Source organism: Plectropomus leopardus, chromosome 7, assembly GCF_026936395.1.
Source record: "Plectropomus leopardus strain MGB_pleo_1.0 chromosome 7, ASM2693639v1, whole genome shotgun sequence".
Taxonomy (NCBI): domain Eukaryota; kingdom Metazoa; phylum Chordata; class Actinopteri; order Perciformes; family Serranidae; genus Plectropomus; species Plectropomus leopardus.
Genome location: NC_142182.1, coordinates 6,879,791 through 6,904,992, shown reverse-complemented (window position 1 = coordinate 6,904,992; position 25,202 = coordinate 6,879,791). Strand labels below are relative to the sequence as shown.

Here is a 25,202-nt window from a genome sequence, read left to right as displayed (position 1 = left end):
TTAGGGTGTTTTTTTTTTTTTTTTTTCAAACATAATTTTGTGTCTGGAGGTGTTTTCCCTAATTTTTATTTTTTTTTAATTTTTTAAAAAATTTTCTGCATTGGGTACTTTTACCCTAAGTACTGTAAGTACATGCTCCTAATTATACTGACTTTTAATTAAGAAACATTTTCAATGCTGGACTTTTACTTGTAACAGTATTTTCACAGTGTAGTATTAGTACTTTCACTTAGGTGAAGGATCTGAATACTTCTTCCACCACTGGTGACATTATGAAAGGGTCTAGTTGTCCACTCAAAGCTCTTTACATCTCTCATCCTTTTCTGTACTTATAAATAGTGTCTTTTACTCAGCATGAGTCTCTTTTGAAAATAGCAGGCTAATGAAGAGATGACAGAGAGAAAGGATTGAGATGAGAGGTGTGCGTCATATAGCAGATAGGAACATTGCATTCTGTATGTACAGTCTTCTGTCTCATTCTTTTCACACTAAAGTTATTTCATAAAATGGGTTTGCAAACGCATCTTATCTTCTGCCCTTCAGTCTTTTATGCTTTAGCTGTCGTTGAATTTGCTGGTGAATGTTTTACTGAAATAAAAGTTAATGTCATGTACAAAGTCTTAATTTGCTTTCACACCTGCTCAGAAGTTGAGGTCAGTTGGTCATGAACACAGATTTAAAAAAAAAGAGATAAATATTTTTCCACACTTCCATCCAGATTTAGTGCAAAATTTCGAATAATTTCCAGAACATATGTAAGAGAAAATGCTATCTTTTTTTCCCATTCACTACTGTTGCACAGACATCAGGGGCTGGCTGCAACAAGATTTCCATACAGATGCTATTCAGCTATTGCAGAACAGTGCAATGAAATTGAAGAAAGTCTCATCTCAATTATAAATTAAATTATAAAGTGCAAGTACCTCAAAACTTTTCCTTTGACACCATGTTCAGACTCACACAGTTACACACATTCACACCTGGAGGCTGCCTTGGAAAACCACAGTCTAATTCAAGCAGCAACCTCCGGAAATGAGGTTGGAAATGCCAAAAAACTGCAGTTCATTGAATAAGCATAGATCTCCATGTTAAAATTCACATCTTTACAGTTGAAATAAACATGTTTACCCTGCTTTTTTACCTCTATACCTCATTGTCCATATCCGTAATTTTAGCTAGCTGATATACACGAAGAGAGAGACAGAACGCACGGAGAAAATGAAGAAACGCATGGCGCAAACATTCAATATCAACTTACATTACAGCTACATTACATCGACCACTGAAAGGTTATCCACAGAGGATTACTTTAACAATTTCATTATACACAACAAAATTCCATGACTTCTCCAAAACTTTTCACTAATACCTTGATTTTTCCAGGCGTGGGAAATGTTATTTCGAAATTCCATGACTTTTCCAGGTTTGCATGTCCGTGGAAAACCTGTATATACACTAGTTCACATTCATGCATCCATAGTTTAAGTCCAATAATATAATATAGATTATAAGATAATATTCTGCCATTATGCAAAGTGAGTACTTTACTTTTGGTGCTTGGATGTAAATACTTGTGTACTCTTTAAAATACTGATTCAGGTCTTTTACGACAGTATTTCTAACTTTTCATGCCACTGGTAAATGTATTTATTTCCTTGCCACCTCTTGTGAGTGTTCATATTTGGTTAAAAAAACAACATTTTGTGTGCCTGTTAAATCCAACAGCATCACTGCTCGATCCACGATGCAAAAAAGGTAAACTCAACAACAGCGTAGACCCACTTGTAAATAAATGAATACAATTAACAAATAACTCTGTTTGCATACCACCTTTCCTAACAGTGTTAAAAAACAGTTCAGAAGTTCTTCACAGATTATCATGTAAAACGGAAAAGAACAAAGGTCAGTAATCAGCAGAGGGAATTAAACGTCTCTTTTATTTCTTTCTCTATCTGTTCTGCATCAGTGATGTCATAGGGGCTTATCTGGGGTTGGCAGAGTTTATATGAATAACGCATTAATTTTAACTCTGTGAAACACTTCTGTGTGGATAAAACATGAGCCGTAATCTGAACAGTTGTCATCTGAGGAGGAGGAAAAGGAGTCCTGTGTGGGAGGAACTTCAGAATGAGGCTTCAAACGACTAGAAAATTAAGTTTATGTCTCTGTCTCTGCCGTACATCTTTTCATGGTAACAAGCGTGGAAGGGGCCCACAGATGCTCTCTGTGCACTTCTCACCCTTTTCACAGGTTGCACACTATTCCAAGTAGGTTACCTGAACCTTTCTTTAACCAAGGACCTGCTGATTGGACGCCTTTCTTTTTCCTTTTATTTTTTTCCTCCTCACTTCATTCTATTCCTTTCTGGGCTCCTGCCCCTCCTGTACGGTGATAAGAGGCACTGAGACAGCAAACACACACACACACACACACACACACACACACACACACACACACACACACACACACACACACACACACACACACACAAACGCACAGAGGTGTTAATGGAAAGGAACTGCAGAGCAGGTTTCCCAGTCACGTTGAAGAAGAGTCACCTGACCTGGACCAGTCTAATTATAAAGTGTTGTTGTTCACTTCTGGTCCCATGAACACACAGGCAGCCAGAGCAACACACACATACACACACACACACACACACACACACACACACACACACACACACACACTTGCATTAATATGCATAGAAGGATGTAGGCCGTGTACGTGAACATGCATACACTAATTTGTCTGTATTTTGTGTTTTTAATGAATTACTCAAGAAAACACAGATACTGGAGCAATACTCTCTCTCTCTCTATCTCTCTCTCTTTTACACACACACACACACACACACACACACACACACACACACACACACACACACACGTAAACACTCTCCACAGTCTCAATGGGATGGTGTATTGCATGCAACGAGGGCACCCTGAGTACCATCATTAGCTCTATACATGTTTTCAAGATGAGGCACGTCAGAGGCGGAAGTTCCCATAGTGAAAGTTACCATAGCCTCAAATAAACATCTGCTCCTACGTGATGTGCATGTGATTGTGTGTGTGTGTGTGAGTGTGTGTGTGTGTGTGTGTGTGTGTGTGTGTGTGTGTGTGTGTGTGTGTGTGTGTGTGTGTGTGTGTGTGTGTGGGTGTGGGGGATCAGAAGGAGGAGCCATGTTCATCATTCAGGGATAGATTGACAACTGAAGAAAAATAGCTGCAGGACTAATCAATTTGAATGTGTTCCCCTGAGAAACTGCTGTGTGTGTGTGTGTGTGTGTGTGTGTGTGTGTGTGTGTGTGTGTGTGTGTGTGTTTGTGTTTGTGTATAGGCACGTGTGTATAGGTGTGTGTGTGTGTGTGTGTGTGTGTGTTTGTCAGGTGAGGTGAGCAGCAGGCATCAGCAGCATTTCAGTCCAGTCAGCAGTGATCTTGCCAGCCTCTGTACGACCAGACTCATGAATAGATCAGTACATTGTGTGCGTGTGTGTGTGTGTGTGTGTGTGTGTGTGTGTGTGTGTGTGTGAGTGTGTGGGTGGGTGTGCACACACGCATGCGTGTGTGTGTACTACTGTGTGTGTTAGGGATGTGTCTCGAGACCATCTGCATCCTATTTTCTCAAAGACTTTACATTATGGTGACTGTGAGTCCATCTCATGTCCTGGACGTCGGAGTGTGTATCAGGGCAGCAGCCCTCTGCCGGCTCTGTGCTGTCAGCGGGGCGTCGCTGTGTTCTCGCTGCTCTGCACACAGCACGCCGCTTTGAAAGTGGAGCAGAGGGGAAAAGAAGAACTTTGATGTTTTTTCACTGCACGCTCAAATGTAAACAACACCTGAGCTGAAACTACGGCACGAACACTGGTAGAGTTGGTAGAACGGCAAAAATTCATGAAGAGAGTTTGACATCAGCGAGCTCACTTTTCCCGAGCGTGCGTGCTCCGTGAGCGGTTTCACGCAGAGACGCATGTTAGAGTTGTTTCCCGTCAACAAAGTTGTGGTACAGGCAAGCTCGAGTTTGCTGACACCACGAACTGTACATAACAGACTGTTCTAAGGAACCATTTGTATATTATCCTACAAAAAGTGGTGCAGAACATTTTGTATCTAACCAAAGGCTGCGATCACATGATCAAAGTGCTGAGTAATGGTGAGTAAAAAAAGAAGTGATGTATTTCAGTGAACCATATGGGCCTGTAATCAAGATTTGAATAGGTGTTGACACTGAAAGCAAAACACTAACAGTGGAGTGTTGTTTTTTGGCTTCAGTGTGGCTGGTGGTGATACCTGTTGTCTGTGACTGAGTGGAGGAGTCACACTGTAGCAGAGGTATGAAGTCGACATGTGCTTCAGTGTGTCAGAAGTCATTTAGCAGAATCCATTTACTCGTACCACACATCGAGAATCTGATTTTCAGGTTGACTGGTGGATTGTTCTGCTTAGTCTGGTGTGAAACGCTACATGCTGCTGCTCGTTTGATTGATTTGTTTCAGTTGAAACCAAACGTATAATTCAGAGTAAGTCCTCTCAGGCCTTAAAGCTTTGCTTTGATCACTAGCTTGACTAGAAGCAAATGGAAATGACATTGACCTTCAAGCTCATTTGATGGCAGCGCTTTTCTGGCAGAACAGAAAAGTTTTAGTCAAAGCTTTTGTTGTAAAGGTTCTTAGCTTTCTTGCCCATGTTTGTGTGGTTATATGAACTTTTCTGTCAATATTCATGGTCCCCAGAGGATGAAAATTATTTTTGTGACCTCCTGACCTTACTTGTAGCCATCAGCCAAAATGCTCATTTGTGAACAAGACATTTTGAAATGTTATGTGTAAATATGTAGGCTTGAAACATTAAATGTATTCACAATGTTCTCATCTTAAGGATATCTTACGGCTGTTTCACCAAGACATTTGTTTGGATGTTTCCTGGCAAACAAATCCCTCCTTGTTTCAGTGACCCTGTGAGCATATCTGCACATAACTGCATGCAAATAAGTAGTTTTGTTGCCTAAACCTAACTGGGACAGTTTCACAGCATAAGACCATGTTTTTGAGGGATACTCAACTTACTTTTCTTGGGGGCCATTGTTGCAAAATGACAGGAGGCCGGGGCCAGTAGCAGTAGCTATGTTTCTAGGATTTTAGGATGTTTCTGTGATTTTAGGACATTTCTCAGATTTTAGGATGTTTTTAGACTTTAGAAACATTTCCTGCATTTAAGGACATTTCTAGGACTTGAAGGTATTTCTAGAATTTTAACATATTTTGTAGGATTTTTGGATATTTGTTTGATTTTCTAATAGTTCTAGGATTTAAAAAAATATATATAATTTTTTTTTTGCCTTTTTTTGACAGGACAGGATGTAGGCGTGCTCCTGCGGCAAAGACATTGCCTTTTTACATGGGGCACCAGTTCTATCCACTGAGCTACTGGGCACCCAACATTTTTAGGATTTTAGGATGTTTCTAGGATTTAGGGACATTTCTTGGATTTTAGGACTTCTCTAAGATTCTGGCACATTTCTAGGATTTTTGGACATTCTTAGATTTCAGGACATTTATAGACTTTTAGGATGTTTCTTAGAGTTTAGGACATTTCTAGGATTTTACGACATTTCTAGTATTTTAGGACAATATTCAGATTTTAGGACATTTCTGGGATTTAAGGACATTTCTAGGATTTTAGGACATAGGGACTTATCTAGGACCTCTGTCAGGAATATGGGGTAATCCTCCTCTGGTACTTTTTTGATAAGCAATCCCGATTTTATGCTGCTTTATGCACTCTGGCTGGCACCTAATGTATACTTAAAGTACCCGGCACCCTATCAGGGGCCAGATTTGGCTTCAACTTACAGCCGGCAGGCTGTAAGTTGAGGAAAACTTTGTGGATGTGACAAAGCTTCTGTATTTGACATCCTGGGGTGAGAATGGGTTGGTACTCTGGGTGTGTATGTACACTGTGATATTACTGTTGGGTGTTGTTAGAGGTACAACAAAGCACACCTCTTACCACATCATCAACACTGATCACTATTGCTGGATATAAACACACACACACACACAAAAAGGTGGAAACAGCTGACACAGTGAACACAGGTGTGAAGTAGTATACATCCTGTGGTGCTAAAGAATGGGATTCATGGAAAAAATAGCTCAATTACAGGCTTTCATAACAAGTGAGTCAACCTGTCACAGTGGGTAAAACTGCATGTGTTTAACATTGCCCTTTAATAAATTCAAGGCCTTGAATCACATATTTGAGCAAAACACGTACTGCTCTAACAGTCACTCTGTATACCGACCTGTCAGGGTGAATCTTAAATCAAGAGAAAGTAGAATCCAGCATATACTTTTTATGTTTTTCGTGATAAAAAAATCTACTCTGAGAAACGCCTTTTAATAAGTGCAGTAGAATTTGAAAGTGCCGATGGAAGACGCAGGGAGAAAAGGTGAGCTGTCTGGCATCTCCGAGACAACAATCAAAGACATTAAAAAAGAAGAGAGTCTCTTTGAGTTTCCCAAACAATCTTAATAAAAGTGAACACTTCGCAAAGATCAACAAACGTGTCACATCTTTCAAAACAACGGCATGAAATGCATAGCACAGTATCACTGCATATTTCTTACTTAAATTTGATTGATATAGTTTTGTTTCTTGAATATACATGTCACGCTAACTGCGGAGGTTTTTCTTCTGAAGCTACAAACACAGCAGAAATACTTTAGACTATTTCTCTCAGGCCAGAAAAAAAGGAACTGTTTAGGCGAATGGTTTTACATGCTTTTCAAGAAATACAAAGGCATATATAATATTTTCTTTTTAGGATGCCCCCTCCCCCGTTACAGGGTTTTTTCTTTCAGGAGTTTTTCCTTAGGTGATGTGAGGGTCTAAGGGCAGAGGGATGTCGTATGCTCTAAAGCCCTCTGAGGCAAAGCGTGTTTTGTGAAAATGGGTTTTATAAATAAAATTGACTTTACTTGACTTGACTTATCTTTCTCTTATTAACAAGAAATACAGTGAAATCAACAATATATTGATCTCCAAGCCTGATATATCTTATTCCTCTTCTTCCATAGAGCTTAATTGTTGTCTTTAATGTGTTTAAAACACATAAATCAGCCACACAGTTGCACTGGATAACATGCTCCTTCATCACTACTGAAACTGGTATGATGGTAATGCTAAGATTTCACATACTGTATGTCCTCATGCTACCATAAATACCTACTACTGTGACATGCCAAATGTGTATTGATTAGGGCTGTAAAATGAGTCATTTTTTATTTTTTGAAACAGTTTTGAAGTCATTTTGAAAATCGCATTTTGTGCACAAAGGGATATGAGTGTGTGTCATACTAAAAAGGGCCCTAATGGTTAAAAAGGCCAAACCAAACTGCTGCTTGATTCTCTCCTAAATTTGTGTTTGCACATGAGACGGTAAAGAAATATTAAGGAGAACAGATTGTATGCACCGTAATCATTTTTGAGCTCTTTTATTTTCTTTGAGAGAAAATGAATATAGAGAAGTAGCGTTTGGTTGTGCGGCTTACTGGAAAGAAACGGCTCACAACTGGAAATGTTGCCAATGCGGAAAATGAAGTGTTGCATTTCTTTTCCCCCAAAGTATTTGAAACTTGGATTTAGTTTCACCTCCTGGGCAGAGCCAAATCTGCTGCCCACTTTGCCAGGTTGGTTCTCTTTTTTGAGAAACTTTGGCAAAACACTGCAGTGCTCAGCTGTTTCAGGACATCATTTTCTCCTGTTTTTAAAAAAAGTTTACATCTTCAGTGGGAATAAATGGACTGAGGGAGACAAGAGACAGACTATCACGCTATTAGTCTTTTCATGCGATTTGTTGACGATAACAAAAAATATTGGATAACACCCTGTCTTATCCTTCAACATTTGTCATATAGATATTATACCCCGCTGTATTGGGTGCAGTGAGAGCAACATTTCCTGACATCAATAGTCCTAAACAATTCTGCCAAACAAATACTATTTATCAATGCAATTTATCAACCTCTTCAGAAAAATGCCTTTCCACACTCCTTCATCTCTTTTTATCCTTTTCATCTCTCTCCGATCGCAATCAAGTCTGCAAAGCCGAGAGATTTCTCTCACTGTCCATATCAATCAGTCACTCCACCTCTCTGCTCCTCCTGCTCTCTCTCTCTCTCTGAGCTCAGTCTTAGTTCAGATATCAAATATTAATCAAGGCAGGTTGAGAAGTAGTTGATCAGCTGTCCCTTCATTGATCTGCCTGCTCCCCTCAGCACTTATGTGTCCCAGCAGCTGGAGTTATACTTCTAATAAGCATTTGTAGTTTCAAGTATGTTTCTCTTTCTCTTTCTCTGTCTTGGATGTATTTTTCCATACGTCCACATTTCAGTTTCTTTTCCACTGAGCACCTCTGTTCTTGTTATCATGTGTCTTCATGCCGTGAAGCAGCACGTTAAAAGCTGTGATATTTCAATTCCAAGATTCAAACCAGCCGTCTGACGCTCAGCCCCGCTAGTGTTAAAAAAAGTCCATTCAAATTCAGCGAGTGAGCAGACATCGGCACTAACCTTGGCAGATTCTTGCCACTGACTAATGGGGAAAGTCCGTCAAGAGTGTTAATAATTCTCTGTGGACCCAAATTATTTAAATTTCGAGCTGGCTATATCCTTGACTCATTCAATGATTTATTTTCCTCCCCAACATGCACTAAGCAGGAATCAGGGTCCGACCGTGCACAACCTGGATGCACACCGCCTCATCATTTAGTAACAAACAGGCCGTTGGCCCTTTTTGATCCTGTGAGCTTTTTCCAAGAACCTTTTGAGGAGCCTCACCTGCATTTTAACGGCATTAATCTATGACTGCTTTGATTTCTGCGCCACAATTCTAACACAAAAGAAGCTGGCAAATGTTAGTGGCACCTAGATGTCTGTAGCCAACAACAGGTTGTGTCCACTGCTGGAACTCGCGCTGGTTTTATGGGGTCTCGCCTGTTTGATGCATGTCTTTACTGCAGGAACTGCACCTGTAGGACAACTTTTGAGAACTTTTATTGGGGTGAAAAAAGTCCCTGCCTCGGATTAGGTAGTGCACTGTGCCTCTGAAAGTAAGTGCTGGTGCAGATTGGGGTTAACTTGGTGCTGTTCCGATATATCTTAAGACGGGAGTGGACGTCAGCAAAACAAGCACACTGCGTTCATGTGGTGTCGGAATAATCCAAATGACAACTTTCTCACTCCCATGAACGGCCTGTCACGTCAGAAAACAACTCGCCAACTGGGAAATAATTTCATGTCATAACTTGACAGTATGTATATGCTGCTTTTCAGTGATGTGAGGGAGCAAGGCTCTAAGGTTGGCGATGTCAGTCTGTTGGTTCAGTTGAGCTGTCACTTTGGTCCAGACTGAAATATCTCAACAGCTTTTCAATTGATTGCTGTGAAATTTAGTCCAGACAGTCATGCTTCCCAGAGAATGAATCCCACTGATGTCGATAAGCCCCTCACTGAACTCAAGTGTTCTTGAGTTGTTGAGTTTTGATCCCAGGACTCTTTGGTTGAAAAGAGTAAATAAATACATAAAAAAACTGTGGATAGTTCACGGGCTCCTCACATAAAGTACATGCCTTTATGTGAGAGCGAGCAGAGGAGCGTATAAACTCTATACAGTAAAGGCTATTCAATCCTCTCCAGAGATTCTTATTGCAGTGAAGCCTCAGTATTAAAGCAACCAGACATTAGAGCTAAGCATCGCCGTCCTGTCGGACCCCCCGGTGACCTCAGTGCGAGGTGGAGAAGGCTCAATCAAGCCCTGCAAACAGATCATTAGTTTACAAGCCAAAACAGGAACAACAAATTCCTGCCAATTGAACAGATGTGCTTCCCTGCCTTGATTTCCCAACTGCACCCCATGAACTCATTTCAGTTTTGAATAGCGGCTTGTGGAGGTAATCATACAGAACATCTCTGAGGACCTCTTTCAAAGAACTGTAGAAATGCAAATGAGTGCGTCCTGGGACTTTCTTATACCCTGTTGGTATACATTTTATCATCATAATGGGGCTGAATTACACACAATTCATACATACATGCTGCAACAATAATTACGGGCTTGTTGGCACTTCGAGATGGTTCTACTGTTTAAGAAATATACTTCATCTAGAGAATTTAATTTTGGAAGAAATTGCAGTGGGATTTGCTGGCTGTTGAAAAGCTGATCTGACCTGCGTTTCTTCATGCACAGTAGCTGGAAGCTGAACAGTATTCTGGTTTAACTTTATATGAAGGCGCACTTCAGGAGTGGGAATAGTGGGAAAGAAGTAAAGGTTGCAAAGTTTAGTGTAATGAAAGGTGTTGAAATGAGGGTGTCAGTGTAATCCTTGGGACATATTCCATGTGTGAGCAGCGTGTGAGCGTCTCTGAACCTGTTGCTCTTTAAATTTTTGTAATTGAAAGTAAAAGTACAAGTGAATTATGTTATTAAAAAACCAAGAGGTTGTAATTTTTAAGATTATGAAGTTTATTTCTTCATAACATAAGCACCTGGTGGCGTGGTGGATAGAGCGGGCGCCCCATGTACAGAGGCTGTGTCCTCGCTTCGATTCCAGCCTCGGCCCTTTGCTGCGTATCACCCAATCTCTCTCCCCCTTTCACACTTGTGCTGTCCTATCAATTAAAGGCAAAAACATCCAAAAAAATATCTTAAAAAATGGAGCCTGCATTACACTTAGACAAAGGTCTTTATTTTGCAACTTAAAAGATTTCAAGAACAAAATCCACTTTTTCTCTTCTATTTTTTGATTTATCCCTCCTTCCTTCCCTCTTTTGTGGCAAGTAAACTAAAATGTGTGGGGTAACTGTGGTGGAGTAAAAGTATACATTTATTTAGGAAATAATAATAATAAATTATAATACATTTTATCTATGGGCGCCTTTCAGGACACTCAAGGTCACCTTAAAAAAAGCAAAAGCAATAAAACAGCATAAAATCACATATCATAAATGTCGCCAAATAACATAAAGTGAAAAAGGTTTTTAAAAATACGTCAAAGTTCAACAACATTGAATTACAGAGAATAGACAAGTGTAGTGGAGTAAAATTAAAAGTTGACAGAAATATAAAAACTCAATTAAAATACATATAATCCCAAACAATACTTAGTACAAAGTATTCTGACTTCATTACATAACACCAATGGTCAAAGGTCAAGGTCACAGTGACCTCAAAATTCCCCGTTTTTGGCCATAACTCAAGGATGTATGTGCTGATTGGTTAAAGTTATTTCATTTTATATCCAAAAGGTCAAAACCACTGTGACATGATATTTTTTTTGGCCATTATTCAATGTCATATCTCAGGAACAGGAGGGGAGACGTATGATCAGATACTGAATTAATGACACTAATCTTGGAGTGTCCATCTTAAAACTGTGCTGATTGTAAAGACCTGGAAGATGTGTTTGAAGCATCCGCATTTTTTAATTAGTAGCTTCTTTGCAGCAACATCCATACTTAAAGCACACAGCGTACACACATATGAGTCCGGACAAAGTTGAATGTTTACTGCAACTGGACTGGTTTGCAGAGGCATAGAACCTCGAGGCGGTGACTCTAGTTTATACAAGAGTGAGATGAGAATATTGATATCGATCTCGTGTCTGTGTGCTGAGCGCGGAGCTGGAGGCAGGATGTCGTTAGCATAGGTTAGCATAAAGACTGAAGGCTGAGGAAAGAACTAGGAGCAGGGACTGAGCGCAGCATCTCAGAGTTGTGTCGTCAGAGTAAGGTGCCAGATTTCATTCATTTATTCTTTTATTTGTTCTGCTCATGTTAATGTGCAACAATCAGAATTAAATTCAGGACAACTCTTGTACACAACGCACGAACAAAAAGGGAGCAGGGAGAAGAAAAAATCGTATTTAACCTGCCCCTTTCTCAAAACCTATACAAACCAACATAAAAATGCATACATAGAGAAGAATCAGGAGCCATACTACTAAGTCAAGTACCCGACAGTTTCATATTGTCTAATTTTTCTTTCTTTATACATTCTCCTATACCGAAAATATTATTGCAACATATTTAATCTTTATGCAGAAAATTCCAGAGTAGCCTGAGCAGTGTAGCCTGTGCAAACAGGTGCTTAAAGTGAAATTTCCTTCTATGTTCCTCGTCCTCTGAAATAAACAAAAACAACAACAAAAAAACAAACCTGAGGAACATAGCCAGGCATTATGACAGTCGTCATATCTGGATAACAGACATACCATGTTATGGGTTATAAGCATGAGGCCTATTACAGCACTTAATAAATAACATATCATTTACCTTAATTAAAAAAACAGACAGTAAAAAAGGGGAAAAGAGCGAACCAGCAAACACATTCCTTATTCCAAAATATATGTTTTCCATTTTGTCCGTCCTGCATGTCCTTTCTCCTTTCTCAGCAGAAAAGTCAGTCTTTCCATCTCATGAATCTCTTCAATAATTTCAAGCCAGTTATCTACTGTAGCCGTGTCGGTTTGTAGCCACTGATGAGTTATCTCTTTTTTTCTTTTTTGTGTTGCTGCCACTGTAAATATTTTCAATAGGTATCTATGTATCATTGCTTGTTATTGCTTCTGGCAGGTGGCCCAAGTAAAGTGTCACGTATGTCAGTGGGATCTGCAACCCAAGAATCTGCGGCATGATTTCCCTGATATTTCCGAAAACCAACTGTATAAAAACAAACAACTTTTGTACATTTTTAGGTCTGCTTTTTTCTCCCCATATATATATATATATATAATAGTGTTTGTAACTTAACATCATCTTTAAGGTTCAATAATCCTGATCAGTCTGTGCCTGTACAGAGAAGAAAACTGAAAGCTGTTCTCACTGACCTGACTTGTAGCCAGAGACGCCGCAGACAGTGAAGGGTAGATGGATGTGTTAGGGGGGATTTTTTAATGTGGGATAATTGTTGTTCCTTTGCGTAGGACAGTAGGTGGGTTTCCATTAACCCTCAAATTACGCAAATTGAAATTGTGAATATGAAATATGCCTAATGGAAACATGTCAATTTAAAAAAAAAAAACTCCCATTTATCATTTATCAGTTTTTACGCTTGTGTGAGGTGGTATTTCAGGCGATTCAAAAAAGCCATATTTGGCAAAACTGCAGTAAAAGTGCACTTTTTTGGCTTTTATAGGTCAAATGATGTTATGACTGTGCAGGAGGAGCTACATAGGTGGTTTTGCATCACTTAACTCTTCAAAAGTTGAGCAAATCATGGGGAAGTTTTGAATCCACAATTCCTCTATGAATTTGTGGACTATCACCTCCAAGAAATCCCTCATATGTGGCCGCTCCCACATATAAGGCTTGCCTTCACATTATCACTCGCATAACACGCCTACGTTATCTTTGATTGGAAATAATGACGACAAGTGCAGTGACTGCAATAGAAATAAACCTACAAATGCTTTGAACACCCATCATCATGCTTCTTGTTATCACGAGAGGAGAAGTTGCATAACATCTTTCAATGAAAAGACAGTCATCTCGTAACTGTGTTTTATCGACATTTCGAAATATCCCTTAAGTTTTGTGCAAATCTGCTATGACAACCCACCTTGTGAAATCTCATCTGTTAGAAAAAAAAATGTTTTGCCCATTCAATCTCCCAAATCTCCCTCAGCAACTCCTGCTTTGCTCATTACTACATCTAGCATTTTTGGGCACTTTGTTCTCTCCTACCCCATCAACTCCACCTCCACATCTTTTCTTCTCACACCTGTCTTCTTTTCGCCTTCGCCAGCCATTTTTCCTCCTCAGGTCTTCATTAAAACTTCATGGAGATGAGTGAAGCCAATAATCTTCAGGCCCCATGAACAACCCTGCCTGAAATCAATAGTTTTCCTAGAGAAAACAACAACAACACAAAGAGAGTCGGGGGTAGGCAGAAGGTCTGGTTTATTAAATATTAACCAGCAGGCCTCTGGGGAGAGGGGGAAGAGTTGTGGTGATGCAGTGTCTGACCCAATTAGCATCTCCTGTTCACCTGCCAGGCTCCACTCTGACTTTTACTTGTCACGACAAGCCACTTCTGGAAAAGTCACACTCTTCAGCAGCGTTATCCTCGCCGCCTTGTACACTAATCATGACATGATGCATCTGTGCCTGTCACACTCTTGAAGAGGGCCATCTTAGCTCAGTGAAAAATCGGTCACTGCCAGCTCCAAAATGATCTACTTCTACCGGAGAGCCGGCTGTCAACAAGTCAGGATGAGGCTCCGCTGGGATGAGCTAACTCTTCAGTAACATTGTCTCAGCTTTCTGTGTTTCCAGTCGTGCGGCTCTTCTGGGACTGTGTCACAGTTTAGCTACATTTAAAACGGCTGATTTTTACATTGACGGAGGAGTCAAACTTTTCATTTACCCATTGAAAAACACTTTTTTTTAATCATTCTCAAAAAATTCACCAAATTACATAAAATGATGAAATGCTGGGCCTCATGCAGAACAATTTTCTGAAATTTATCATACATTTTCTCTATTAATTTTCTGGTAAGAGAAAATAGAGAGAATTCAATTCCAGATGCACCGAATTTTCTTAGCCAACCAAATCTGCTCTTACCCAGGTGTGCTCAATGATGAATCCCACCTGATCATAAATCACCTATTAGCACAGTTAACACCCCCTAAAAAAATTATTTACACCAAAAAAGGCTGTAAGAAGAATTTCTTCCAAGTAAAATTAATGTAGGCCTACCGTTTAATTAACTTAAACAAAGTAAATGTGATTTCAAGGAAATACAATGAAGTATTAAAAGTAAAATTACACATGTAAAAAAGTTTAAATAGACTTAATAAATCAAAATGATTAAAAGAAAAAGCAGCATATACCTGAAATTACAGTAATAGGGATCAATGCACCAAGTATAGTATAGTATAGTATCACTTTAGCCCTGAAATGTAATAATCCAGTCATTATAATTTATTCTAAAACCTCAACTAAACTTGATTAAATGATATTTACGCATTTTTTAAATGCTCCTCAATTGTTGTGTGGAACAACAATTTGTGGACTGTTAAGCGAGAGATGTTTTGGGAGATCATTGTTTGCATGATTCTGTTTAAATAGATCTACAATAATATTTTTCTTCACTTTGTGTTCAGTGCAAATGTAGAATTTCCCATTAAAAATGCTGGAATTTCCTCTGTAATTTCCCCCTAATGGCTGCGGGAGATTGTCGTTTGCATAATCTGATACACATCCGTCTGAAATAAAAACCATTATAGCTAAAACAACCTGTTTTTTTGCAGCACAAAGCTACAGCTTTTGTCTTCTGTGTCATCACATCATGATGTGGTGCAAAAAAATGCAGTGGTGCCAGATGAATGAGGGATGAATCTAGTGCCTTTGTACTCTGCTCATTAAAAATGAGCATATCTCAAAAACTAAATAATGTATACAGTTCAAATAACTTTGGGAGTGTAAAAAGCATTTTGTTTATATTTTGACATTTAAACATGTTTTGGATCAATAGTTTTTTCGTGAAATCTTATGAAAAAATAGATTTTATTCTTTTCTTATTACACAATTTCAATACTTTTATCTACTATTATGGTTAACAACCAACCTTTTAACTGAGGTTTTACAGATCTGAGGGATTTAAAACATTTGAAGATACTCCAAGAAATAAGCAAAAACACCAATGTGGGCCCTGGTGGACCATTTCTTTTGCAGAGTTAAGAGGGTTAAATCAAACTGTTTTTGTGTTAATACTGGCTTTGTTTTTAAATGTAAGGTCACAGGTTTTATCGTCTCTTTTTGTCGTTGAGAGTTTTTCTGTATCGTCCCTCTCTCATGTATATGCAGTGATAGCTTTTCAAACCCTGTGATAGGCAGGTAGTCATTGGTGTGCGTTGACGGTCATGAGACAGGAGTGTCGAGATGAATGAGTAAAGAGATGAATTCAGATAGAAGAAAGACAGGAATAAGTAACAGATGGCAGGAGAAAGAAGCTGCCAAAACCTTTCACTGCACCACCTTTTGTCTCCACCTTCTCTGTCAACAAAGTAGCAAAGTAAGGGTGGAGGTAAGAATATGCGCTATGTTTCATCCTTAAAACAGATATATTTCAGAAAGGGCTGTGTCAATCATTTATGTATTTATCCAATATATTATCCATCTGAAGCAACCTTTCTTGTCTCCCGCACTATCAGTGATTGGGACATAATCACTGCCGACACGCCTACGTTAAAATCGTGATGGAGAGGAAAAGTTGTCTGATAATCGGACTGAATTGGCATTCAGTTTCACCGCATCATTCAGTCTGACTTCCTGCTCGTTAGCTGATTTCTGTGTGGGAGGGCTGGTATTTTGCCATGATCAGTAACAAGCAATGTATCTGTCCTGCCGACATAATTTTCAGTCAACATGGAAGCTTTGGGAGCAATTTTGACAACATGTTTGATGTGGATTGAAGAAATGCAGCTGCACAACATCATTCTGACCATGTTTGTTGCCATATTTTTTGGCATTTTCCCCTGCAGTCGCCTAGAAACTGTGGTTCTATCATGCTAATTGGCAAAAGAGAGAAAAAAAACCATTTTTTAAGAAATGGAATGCCACCCATTTTTTATGTTTCTGCTTTTTTGGCATAATGAGGAAACATTTTTAAGTCATGTATACGGCAAGCTGCTAAATGTTTATACCAAATCAGTCAGTGTCCACAGCAAATATAGAATTGTTTAACTTTCATGGTTATGTTTAGGCTCTCACAGCTTGGTGAAGGATTAAATTCCTGGTTGTTTTGGCCATGCTTGGCAGGACACAGTAAAATCAGGTGAACTCTTTGTCTAACAGTTTGCTGTGGTGGCTGTGTCTTCGAATGATCCACTGACAAAAAAAATGTCAAAACTGACCACTGATATGTCTTTTAGATGCTTTGTTTTATAAATGTTCTTTGTCGGCTTTAGCCTAGGTGAACAATACATTTCTTTCTTGTAACAGCTTCACAAAAACACTTTTAATGTGAAACTGCAGCAGGATGTTTCATTTGTATAAGCAGCACCACAGCTGGATGGATTCCATGATAATCATAAGGATTACAATTTTAAGCTAGACTTTGTCGGCGTCTCGGTATCACGGTATACCAGGGTATTTAAATACCCCAAAGGTATTTTTTTCAAAACTGTCATAAATTCATGCGCTCCTCTTTCTTATTTATTGCATGTACCTAGTGCACAGCACACACCACCAGAGCTCAGTCTCCAGTGAAAGACATCAAGACACCTAGTGGTGGAACGAGAAGTTACAGGACTGTAAACAGTTGGCAGCCAGTGATGGCAGAGAGAGACTGTGGTGAAGGAATTTATTTCGACCATTCGAGCTTGTGATTGTTGGAACAGTCTTAACATTTTGTGGGTTTCTATTGAGTATTTAAAGGTCTAAAAACTGAAAGTAAATAGCACATTACCCTTCCGACTAGGCTGGGGAGAGATTTTGTTGTTGGTTTAATTCAGACTAAGTCTAAAGTTACTGGAAGCGTGAGACACAACAGGTTTACCAAAATCATAATCTTTCTCTAACCCATAACCAAAATGCCCAAAACTTAACCACAGTTAGTTTTACTAATTTCTGGATTACAGGGTTTTCCTGTCACTATTTTTAATAATATTTTTAAATTCATATTAGTAATTATTGTATAAGGTTAACAGTGAGTCAAAACAAACAAAAAAGCAACCAAAAAGGCAGTCAGCCCAGTGGATGTGAGCAGATATTGGTCAGTGATGGTGGAAAATCCTCATGATGGTGGTGAAAACTAGGTCGCTAAAAAAGCTACCACTTCACCTGTCTTGCAGCCTTGCCTGGTCAGAGTTGTTACTTTTTAGCATGTAATGAATGCCGTTAGCACCATCTCAAACGTCCATTGGCCCAACTTGTGGGCAGTGATTGAAAGGTCTGTAACCTTGAAATGTCAAGGCATGTTGAAAAAGCACTGAGTTGAATGAAGGAAGTTATATTGCAAATTTAAAGCCTGAGATGGAATAATTCCATCTTCTGTTTTCAAGACACTTAGCCGCTCCTTGAAGTCTTCTCAGGCTTCTGATTCACATTCATTTGCTGCTGCTTAAAAGATGAGAAAGGATCAGCCTAATAAAACAGCGGTGCCCACACCCCGGAAGAGATCTAGGTCTCTGCCGTGTGTACATTAAAGCTTAGCTCGCTGTCTTTTCAATCCTCTATAAATGGAGGTACAACACCAAAACCATTGAATGATTGCTAATAATTATTTCAACCAAATGCACATCTCTCTGGATGAAATTTCTCCTCCTCAAGTCTGACTCAACAAACAGCTTTGGGCTTTGGTGAGATGCTGTAAATAGCTATGCACAAAGTAAATGATTTGTGAGACTGGGTTCTCAGGGGTGTGTGTGTGTGTGTGTGTGTGTGTGTGTGTGTGTGTGTGTGTGTGTGTGTGTGTGTGTGTGTGTGTGTGTGTGTGTGTGTGTGTGTGTGTGTGTGTGTGTGTGTGCATGAAGTGTGCACTTTAGTGCCAGACTTTAGAATCCAGGGAATAGCTTTTGTTGGGGTTTATCCACATTTTCATAGAGGAACAAAAGGTGGTTTCCTAAATGGGCTCCTGATTGTACTCATCTTTTGGGTTTACCTGGTGGGACAAATGCACTGATCAACCAGAACTTTAAAACCACTGGCTGGTGAAATGAGTAACTGATTATCTCACAAGACTGCAATGTCCTGCTGAAAAAATCTTGAGTTCTGGCATTAATGTGGATGCCACTTGACATGTACCACCCACCAAAACACTGCTGCAGACCAAATACACCCCCTCATGGCATCAGCACTCCCTGATGCCAGTGCCCCCCCTCCAAGCAGCACCATATCAAACTGCAAAAACTGCTCAGGACTAGTCCAAAGAAACATGACAAGGAGTTCAAGGCATCAGACCGGCCTCCAAATTAGCCAGATCCCAATCCAATCGAGCATTTGTGGGACATGCCCCACCTTGTAACCCACAGGACTCCAAGGATTTCAATCAGTCAATCAACCAGTCAAATCAATCAGTCAAATTTTATCTACATTGCACCTTTCAAATCGAATGCAATTCAAAGTGCTTCACAGTTTGATTGAAGAAACACAAAAAAGAACAACACAGGAAATAAGCAAAAATGGATCTTAGAAAATAGAATAAGTATAAACCAAAAAACTGTGATAGTGAAGACGCTACATAACAGCCAGACTAAAAGTATCAAAATTTCCAGTTCCTCTCAGATCCTGCGGCAGGCTGTTCCAGCATTTTGGAGCATAAAAGCTAAAAGCAGAAACACCAAATGTTTTAGTTCTACTCTGAGGAACAGCTGAAAAATAAGATTCGGAGGATCTGAGGGGCCTTCCTGGTTCATAAACTAAAAGCATCTCTGAGATGTAGTCTGGGGCAAGGCCATGTAGTACCTTATAAACTAATAAAATAATTTTAAAATCAATGCAAACACTAACAGGCAGACAGTATTAAGTTTTTAAAATAGGTGTAATGTGTGCTCTCCTTCTGGCCTTAGTCAGAACTTGTGCTGCAGAAATCTGAATTAGTTGCAGCTGATTAAATATATTCTTTGGCAGACCAGAGAGGTTATAAAAGCGTGCATTAGTCTCTCCTTGTTGTTCAGATTTGCTGCCAATACCTTGGTGCCAAACGCCACAGGTCACCCGCAGAGGTCCTGTGTCCATGTTTTGACAAATCAGAAGCCCCATCATGCATTGGATTTGGCTCTTTCCTGTTGCGGCATAAAACACAGGACCTCCGGTTTCCCGGCTCATCCGAAGATTGCTCGATCAGATTGGGATTTGTGGAATTTGGAGGCCAGGTCAACACCTTGAGCTCACTGTCACATTCTTCCGGGCGTTCCTGAGCAGATTTACAATGATGCGTGACAACATGTTACATTTAGATATCCTTCTGTGTCTGCTAATTATGTTCCTGAATGCCGCTACTGTGTTGTCAACACATAAACATGGTGGGATTATGCTGCACGTGGTTATGTTTAGACAACATCAGCACATGGCAACCATCGCTGGGACATCAACAACAGCACATGCTGGCACGGTTTGTAAGAATTAGGCAACCAGGGCACATGGTAAGGTGTAGAAAAAAAACATCACATTCAGACAGGAAGCGAACACTGAACTCCTGCCCCATCCACTGCCCCTCCTGCTGCCCTTTAGGGATCTCTGTGCTCCTTATATCACATCATTACTGGCAGTGTTTCAATCTGACTAAAGCGGCATTAGTGGAGGATTTCAGAGTGAGAATGGACTCGGCATGGAGCATTGTCCTGCTGCCATTGCCATGAAGAGGTGTACTTGGTCAGCAAAGGGGTTTCAGGGTGGGTGCATGTCAAGTGGCGTCCAAATATATGCCAGGACTCAAGGTTTCTCAGCAGAGCTTTGCATTGTTGTGAGATGTTTAATGTTATTTTTGTCACCTGTCAGCAGTTTTAATGTCATGGTGTTGTAATGATCCGTCATTTTGAGGAAAGCTGACTTCAAATCAGAAATAATCCTAACAAATATTATAAAGAAAACAAACACCCAAAAGCGTGGGTGTATGTAACTTCTATTATTTCCTGACACCTGCTGTTAAAATGCATTTCCAGTTAAAAATGTGATTCCCCTTTTTCCTGCGGAAGCACAGTTTGTGCTGCAGTTCATACCCTAATCTTTGTACGTACTCAGAACTGACAGTAAGCACCTCGTCCTGCTTGTTCTCCATCAGCGAGTGTCTTGACAATCCATGCTGACAACTGACAAGATGCTGTCTGAGCAGCTTGACACCTGACAGATTTGTTATTGTTGCTCTTGGTTGGATCCTTTTCTAAAAGATGATCTGTGTTTGTGTAGTGAGTGTATGTTTCTTGGTGGAAATGGTCCTTTTGTGAGGGTTGTCAAGTAATTTCAAGGTGTAAGTAATGTTGAGGTTTATTAAGGGCTGCACTCTAACTTGATTGTGTGTGTGTTTGTGTGTGTGTGTGTGTTGTTGATCTGAACAGAATCTGATCACTGAGGATAAATAAATAAATTTTCCTCTGTTGTGTTTCCATTTCCTGGTCAACGAGCCTTGACGTGTCTCATCTTTGATGTGAGCGATCGATCAGCGGCGGACTTTAAACACTGAATGAGTGAGAGAGGAAGATGGACCCTCAGCTGTCTGGAGCTCTGAGTGTATGATGGATAATACTCAACCTCTCAATCCATCCTGAAACAGAAAGCTGCAGAGACAGCAGTGTCACTCACGCTCTTTTTATCTGCACATCTCACTCTGGTGCAACAGCTGCAGCCATTAACAAAGAGTAACAGATATACTTTATCATCAACTGCTGCTCTGATTTTTCTGCAGAGTTAATATTACACAGCGAGTTCAGTTTTTAATTCATTTGTGTGTATGTGTGTTTTGTGTGTCCAGTGCTGAGCCCATGCCCTGTTGCTGCATTGTCAGCCAGACGGTGCGACTTCATCTATAAGGGTTTCGCTCAGTGTCTGATGGCTCTAGGCGACAGTCTCACGGACAGCACTCACAAGGACGAAGACATGCACGAGATACACTCCATCTGCAGGTCAGTGTAATCACACACATCCTATGCCATGTTAAACAGAAGCGCTGTCTGAAAAAATCCACAGCACTGAATACGGTTAGATAGGAATCCAGCCGAGTTTCAGTATTCAGAAATGCATTTGTAAACCCCACAGGGCAGTTGGGTCAGTATCAGTGGGTATTCAGTTACTTTAGAAGAGAGAGAGTTTAGAAAACAAAGACGGCAGCTGTCTGGGGAAGGCAGTACATATTCTCTGAGTATGCAAGGCTTTTGGAAAGAAGGGTTTAGACAAGCATTTTACAATTCCACAAAGTCAGACAGCTATCTGATATCAATAGGGCACGTACATCTGTACAATACCACAGATCGAAAGTCTTGGCTCTTTAATCCCTCACTGGACTGGCTCATGACCTGTTCACATGCAGTTACCAAAGGCAAATTGAAAACAATGAATGAAAGTTTCATAGCTGTTATAAATGAGAATTAAGGGGCTTTAGAGCGTGTCAGTGGTGTGTAAAACCTGTGAGCAATTTGAATAGATACTTGATTTTCAACCAGCTTTGCATCATGTGTTGTGTATGAGCCAGCGAAACACAGCTGAATGACGATCTGGCTGTGTTTCGCTGGCTCTTGAGGGCTGTTGCTCCAATTACAGGCAGCACTTCCACATTTTTGTATTGCCCACCAACCTTGCCACCACATAGTCAAAGAGTATACAGCTGATAAAAAGACATACCCGCCCCTCTCTCTCCGTCTCTCAACTTTGGATCAAAATCCAATCAGACGGTAGAACTAGGCACTGCCGATGGATTATAAATCAAGATTACTTTACTGCACTGCCTATTTCTCTCCTAAAATGTTTTCAGAAATGTATTTTAATGCCCCATTTTGTCATAACGGCAAGAGTTTGTGAACAGGAACTGCCGCAGCAGCGCTGATCAACTATAAACCAAGATTCTGTTATTGTGTTGTGTATTTTTTTGTCTCAAATGTTTTCAGAAACATATTTTATCTAACTGTTTAATTGTAACATGAGATCTGTCGGATAGCCATCGTGTCGAAAGGACAAGGTCGCATAATGTCATCAACCAGCCGGAGCGTTTATTGGTCAGATGCATTCTGGTAGTTGTAGGTTTTCTACCTCTTGAAAAAAAGTGAATGCCACAGTCCTTTTTCTCTGTTTTCTTTGGTCATTTAGCACCAATTTCAAAAGTATTTACACCTTCCTACGGCAGAGACGGCCTATCTTTAAGTGAGGACTCTCGTTATATCAGTGAAATACTTATTTAATGTGGAAGTTAATGGTGTTGGTTGGCCGCCTAAAAAGCATCCAAGGCGCTTTAATTCTAAGTAAAAATCTTTTCTAAAATGTGGCTGACCAACATGATCCGAGTACAATGTATTTTTTTAATACTATCACCACCAAGTGGAGTACTCCGTTTTATCTTCATTAGTCTGCATAGAGATTGAAGACTGACTAAGTAACATAAAAAAGAAGTAACCACTGTAACATTTTCACTGGGCTCCATGCTGCTTTCCACTGATTACTGCACTTGTTTTATGTTGCATTTGTGACGTCAAACATGACACACCATAAAAAAACAAAAAGATACATAATATAGAGCCATACACGGTTCTGATCTACTGGTAATGGCAATGCCAAAAGAGTCTGTCATCTCAATTTAGAGGGGTTTCCCATATTAAAAAAAACAAAAAAAAACACGTGGACTATTTTGGTAGGTAAAAGATAGGGATTTCTGCACAGTGGACACTAAAGAGAGATTTGTTCTGTTCTGATTTCTGCGTCAACAACAGCATGATACTGATGATGCTGGTGCACCACACTGACATCACCACTACTGATATTTTGTTTCATTTTTGCTTGTGTTGTTGCAAACTAAATCTTTGTTTGCCATTGAGAATTCCCCCAGTGATGTGCCTTTGAAAAGCACACTTCATAGGATTGTGATAAACACTCTGATAAAATAAAAACTGATTTTACTGAGTGGGATTCAATGAGGGGGATATTGAGTCTTTCACTTAACACAAACAGAGTGATTACGGTGATTTATGCAGCTTGACTGCTAGATTGCCACAACTCTGCCAGGTGTCAGTCGATGTTGAACGAGGCATCACTTCCAACGTGTTTATCTTGTTCAGCGTGTCATTTATTTTATATAAAGGCATCACATTTCATTTGACACTGATATTAAAAAATGCTACATGCAGCACTTTAAATGGAGTCATTTAAACCTCCTCTTGTTTAATGTGAGGAAATATAAACTGCAATGATGCTGTAGTTATCGCTTATATTTTTCTATTTCTCAAAGTTCTTAGGATTCAGGCCTCTGGGTTGATGTGTCCTATGAATGACATTTGAGAGCCAGTGTTGCTAAGATGCACTGTCATATAGACTGGAGCATGTCATAGCCCTGTAGCATACTAATGCTGATTCAGGACTTTTTCTCCCCTTTTGGCCAAGTCTCAATAGTGTTGATTATGTACTGTAAACGGTTTAAGATCTTAACATTAAACATTCAGGAGGACACATCGAGCTGTTAAAGCAACTACAAGGAACCTTCATTTTGTGTTGATTTTGGCGCCCCCTCTGGACAAAAGTTTCTCGAAATAAAGACCGCATTTCCCATGACCGCCACTGCTTCATGAAGCCTTGCTTTTTGAAGCTCTTTATAGATTGCCCCATCTATGACTGTAGGCCAGCCGCGAAGATAACATCGTCGCGGTTCCCTTGTCAAAAAATCTGAAGGTTTTTTTCTATTGGATTTTGTGTTATTTCAGAAAGTAAATTCTGTGGTAAAGAAATGTTTTGTTCAGTGAGATAATCTTTACTAATGAACACCACTTTTTTGAAACCTCAGTGCAATCGCCAGCAGTAAAAAGCTAATGTTAGGCTACAAGCAAACTACACTTTGGCCACGTCAATGCCACTACAAGGCTGTAAAGCAGACACAAAAAAGCTTTAAAGTTCACAGGTGGAGTATTTACCGACATATTTTATGTCGCAGGACAAAACATGAAAGTCTCTTCAGTGTGTGTTAACCACAGACCTCATGACAGGCTTCTAACTTGGGTTTTAGGACTCATTACTGGGCTTCTCTGTGTGGCTACCCCACGCATTTGTTCTGAAAGTGAGTCAAAGACGGCCCCAGCTTATTATTTAATACTGTTTTTATGCCTCCACACTAGTGAAAGCTTCAGCAGAAGGCATTATGTTTTCGGGTTGTCCATCCCTCTGTCCCATCCTTGTGAATACGATATTTCAGGAAGGGAATTTCTTCAAATTTGGCCCAGATGTCCACTTGGACTCAAGGATGAACTGATTAGATTTGTGTGGTCAAAGGTCAAGGTCACCGTGAATTCATCGTCTCATTCTTGTGAACGTGATATCGAGATATTACCTTGAACACCTTTAGGGATTTTTTTCAAATTTGGCACAAATGCTCACTTGGACTCAAGAACTAACTTGAATGGGATTCTCCCATTGCGTTTTGGATTATTGTAGACAGTAAACTCTGTAGTAAACAAAAGTTTATGATATTTACACTTTTTTTCCAACAAGATAATCTCAACAAATAAAC

At 39.8% G+C, this 25,202-nt stretch overlaps 1 protein-coding gene across 3 annotated transcripts in view; it reads left to right on the top strand.

The window, feature by feature from the left end:
• nrn1la (neuritin 1-like a) overlaps window positions 1–25,202 on the top strand; it is a 79,330-nt gene that overhangs the window by 35,600 nt on the left and 18,528 nt on the right. For all 3 annotated transcript variants that reach the window (XM_088079755.1, XM_088079756.1, XM_042495690.2), the window contains exon 3: window positions 21,474–21,624. In XM_088079755.1, the coding sequence (XP_087935881.1) occupies window positions 21,474–21,624 (151 nt within the window). The remainder of the gene's footprint in view (window positions 1–21,473; window positions 21,625–25,202) is intronic.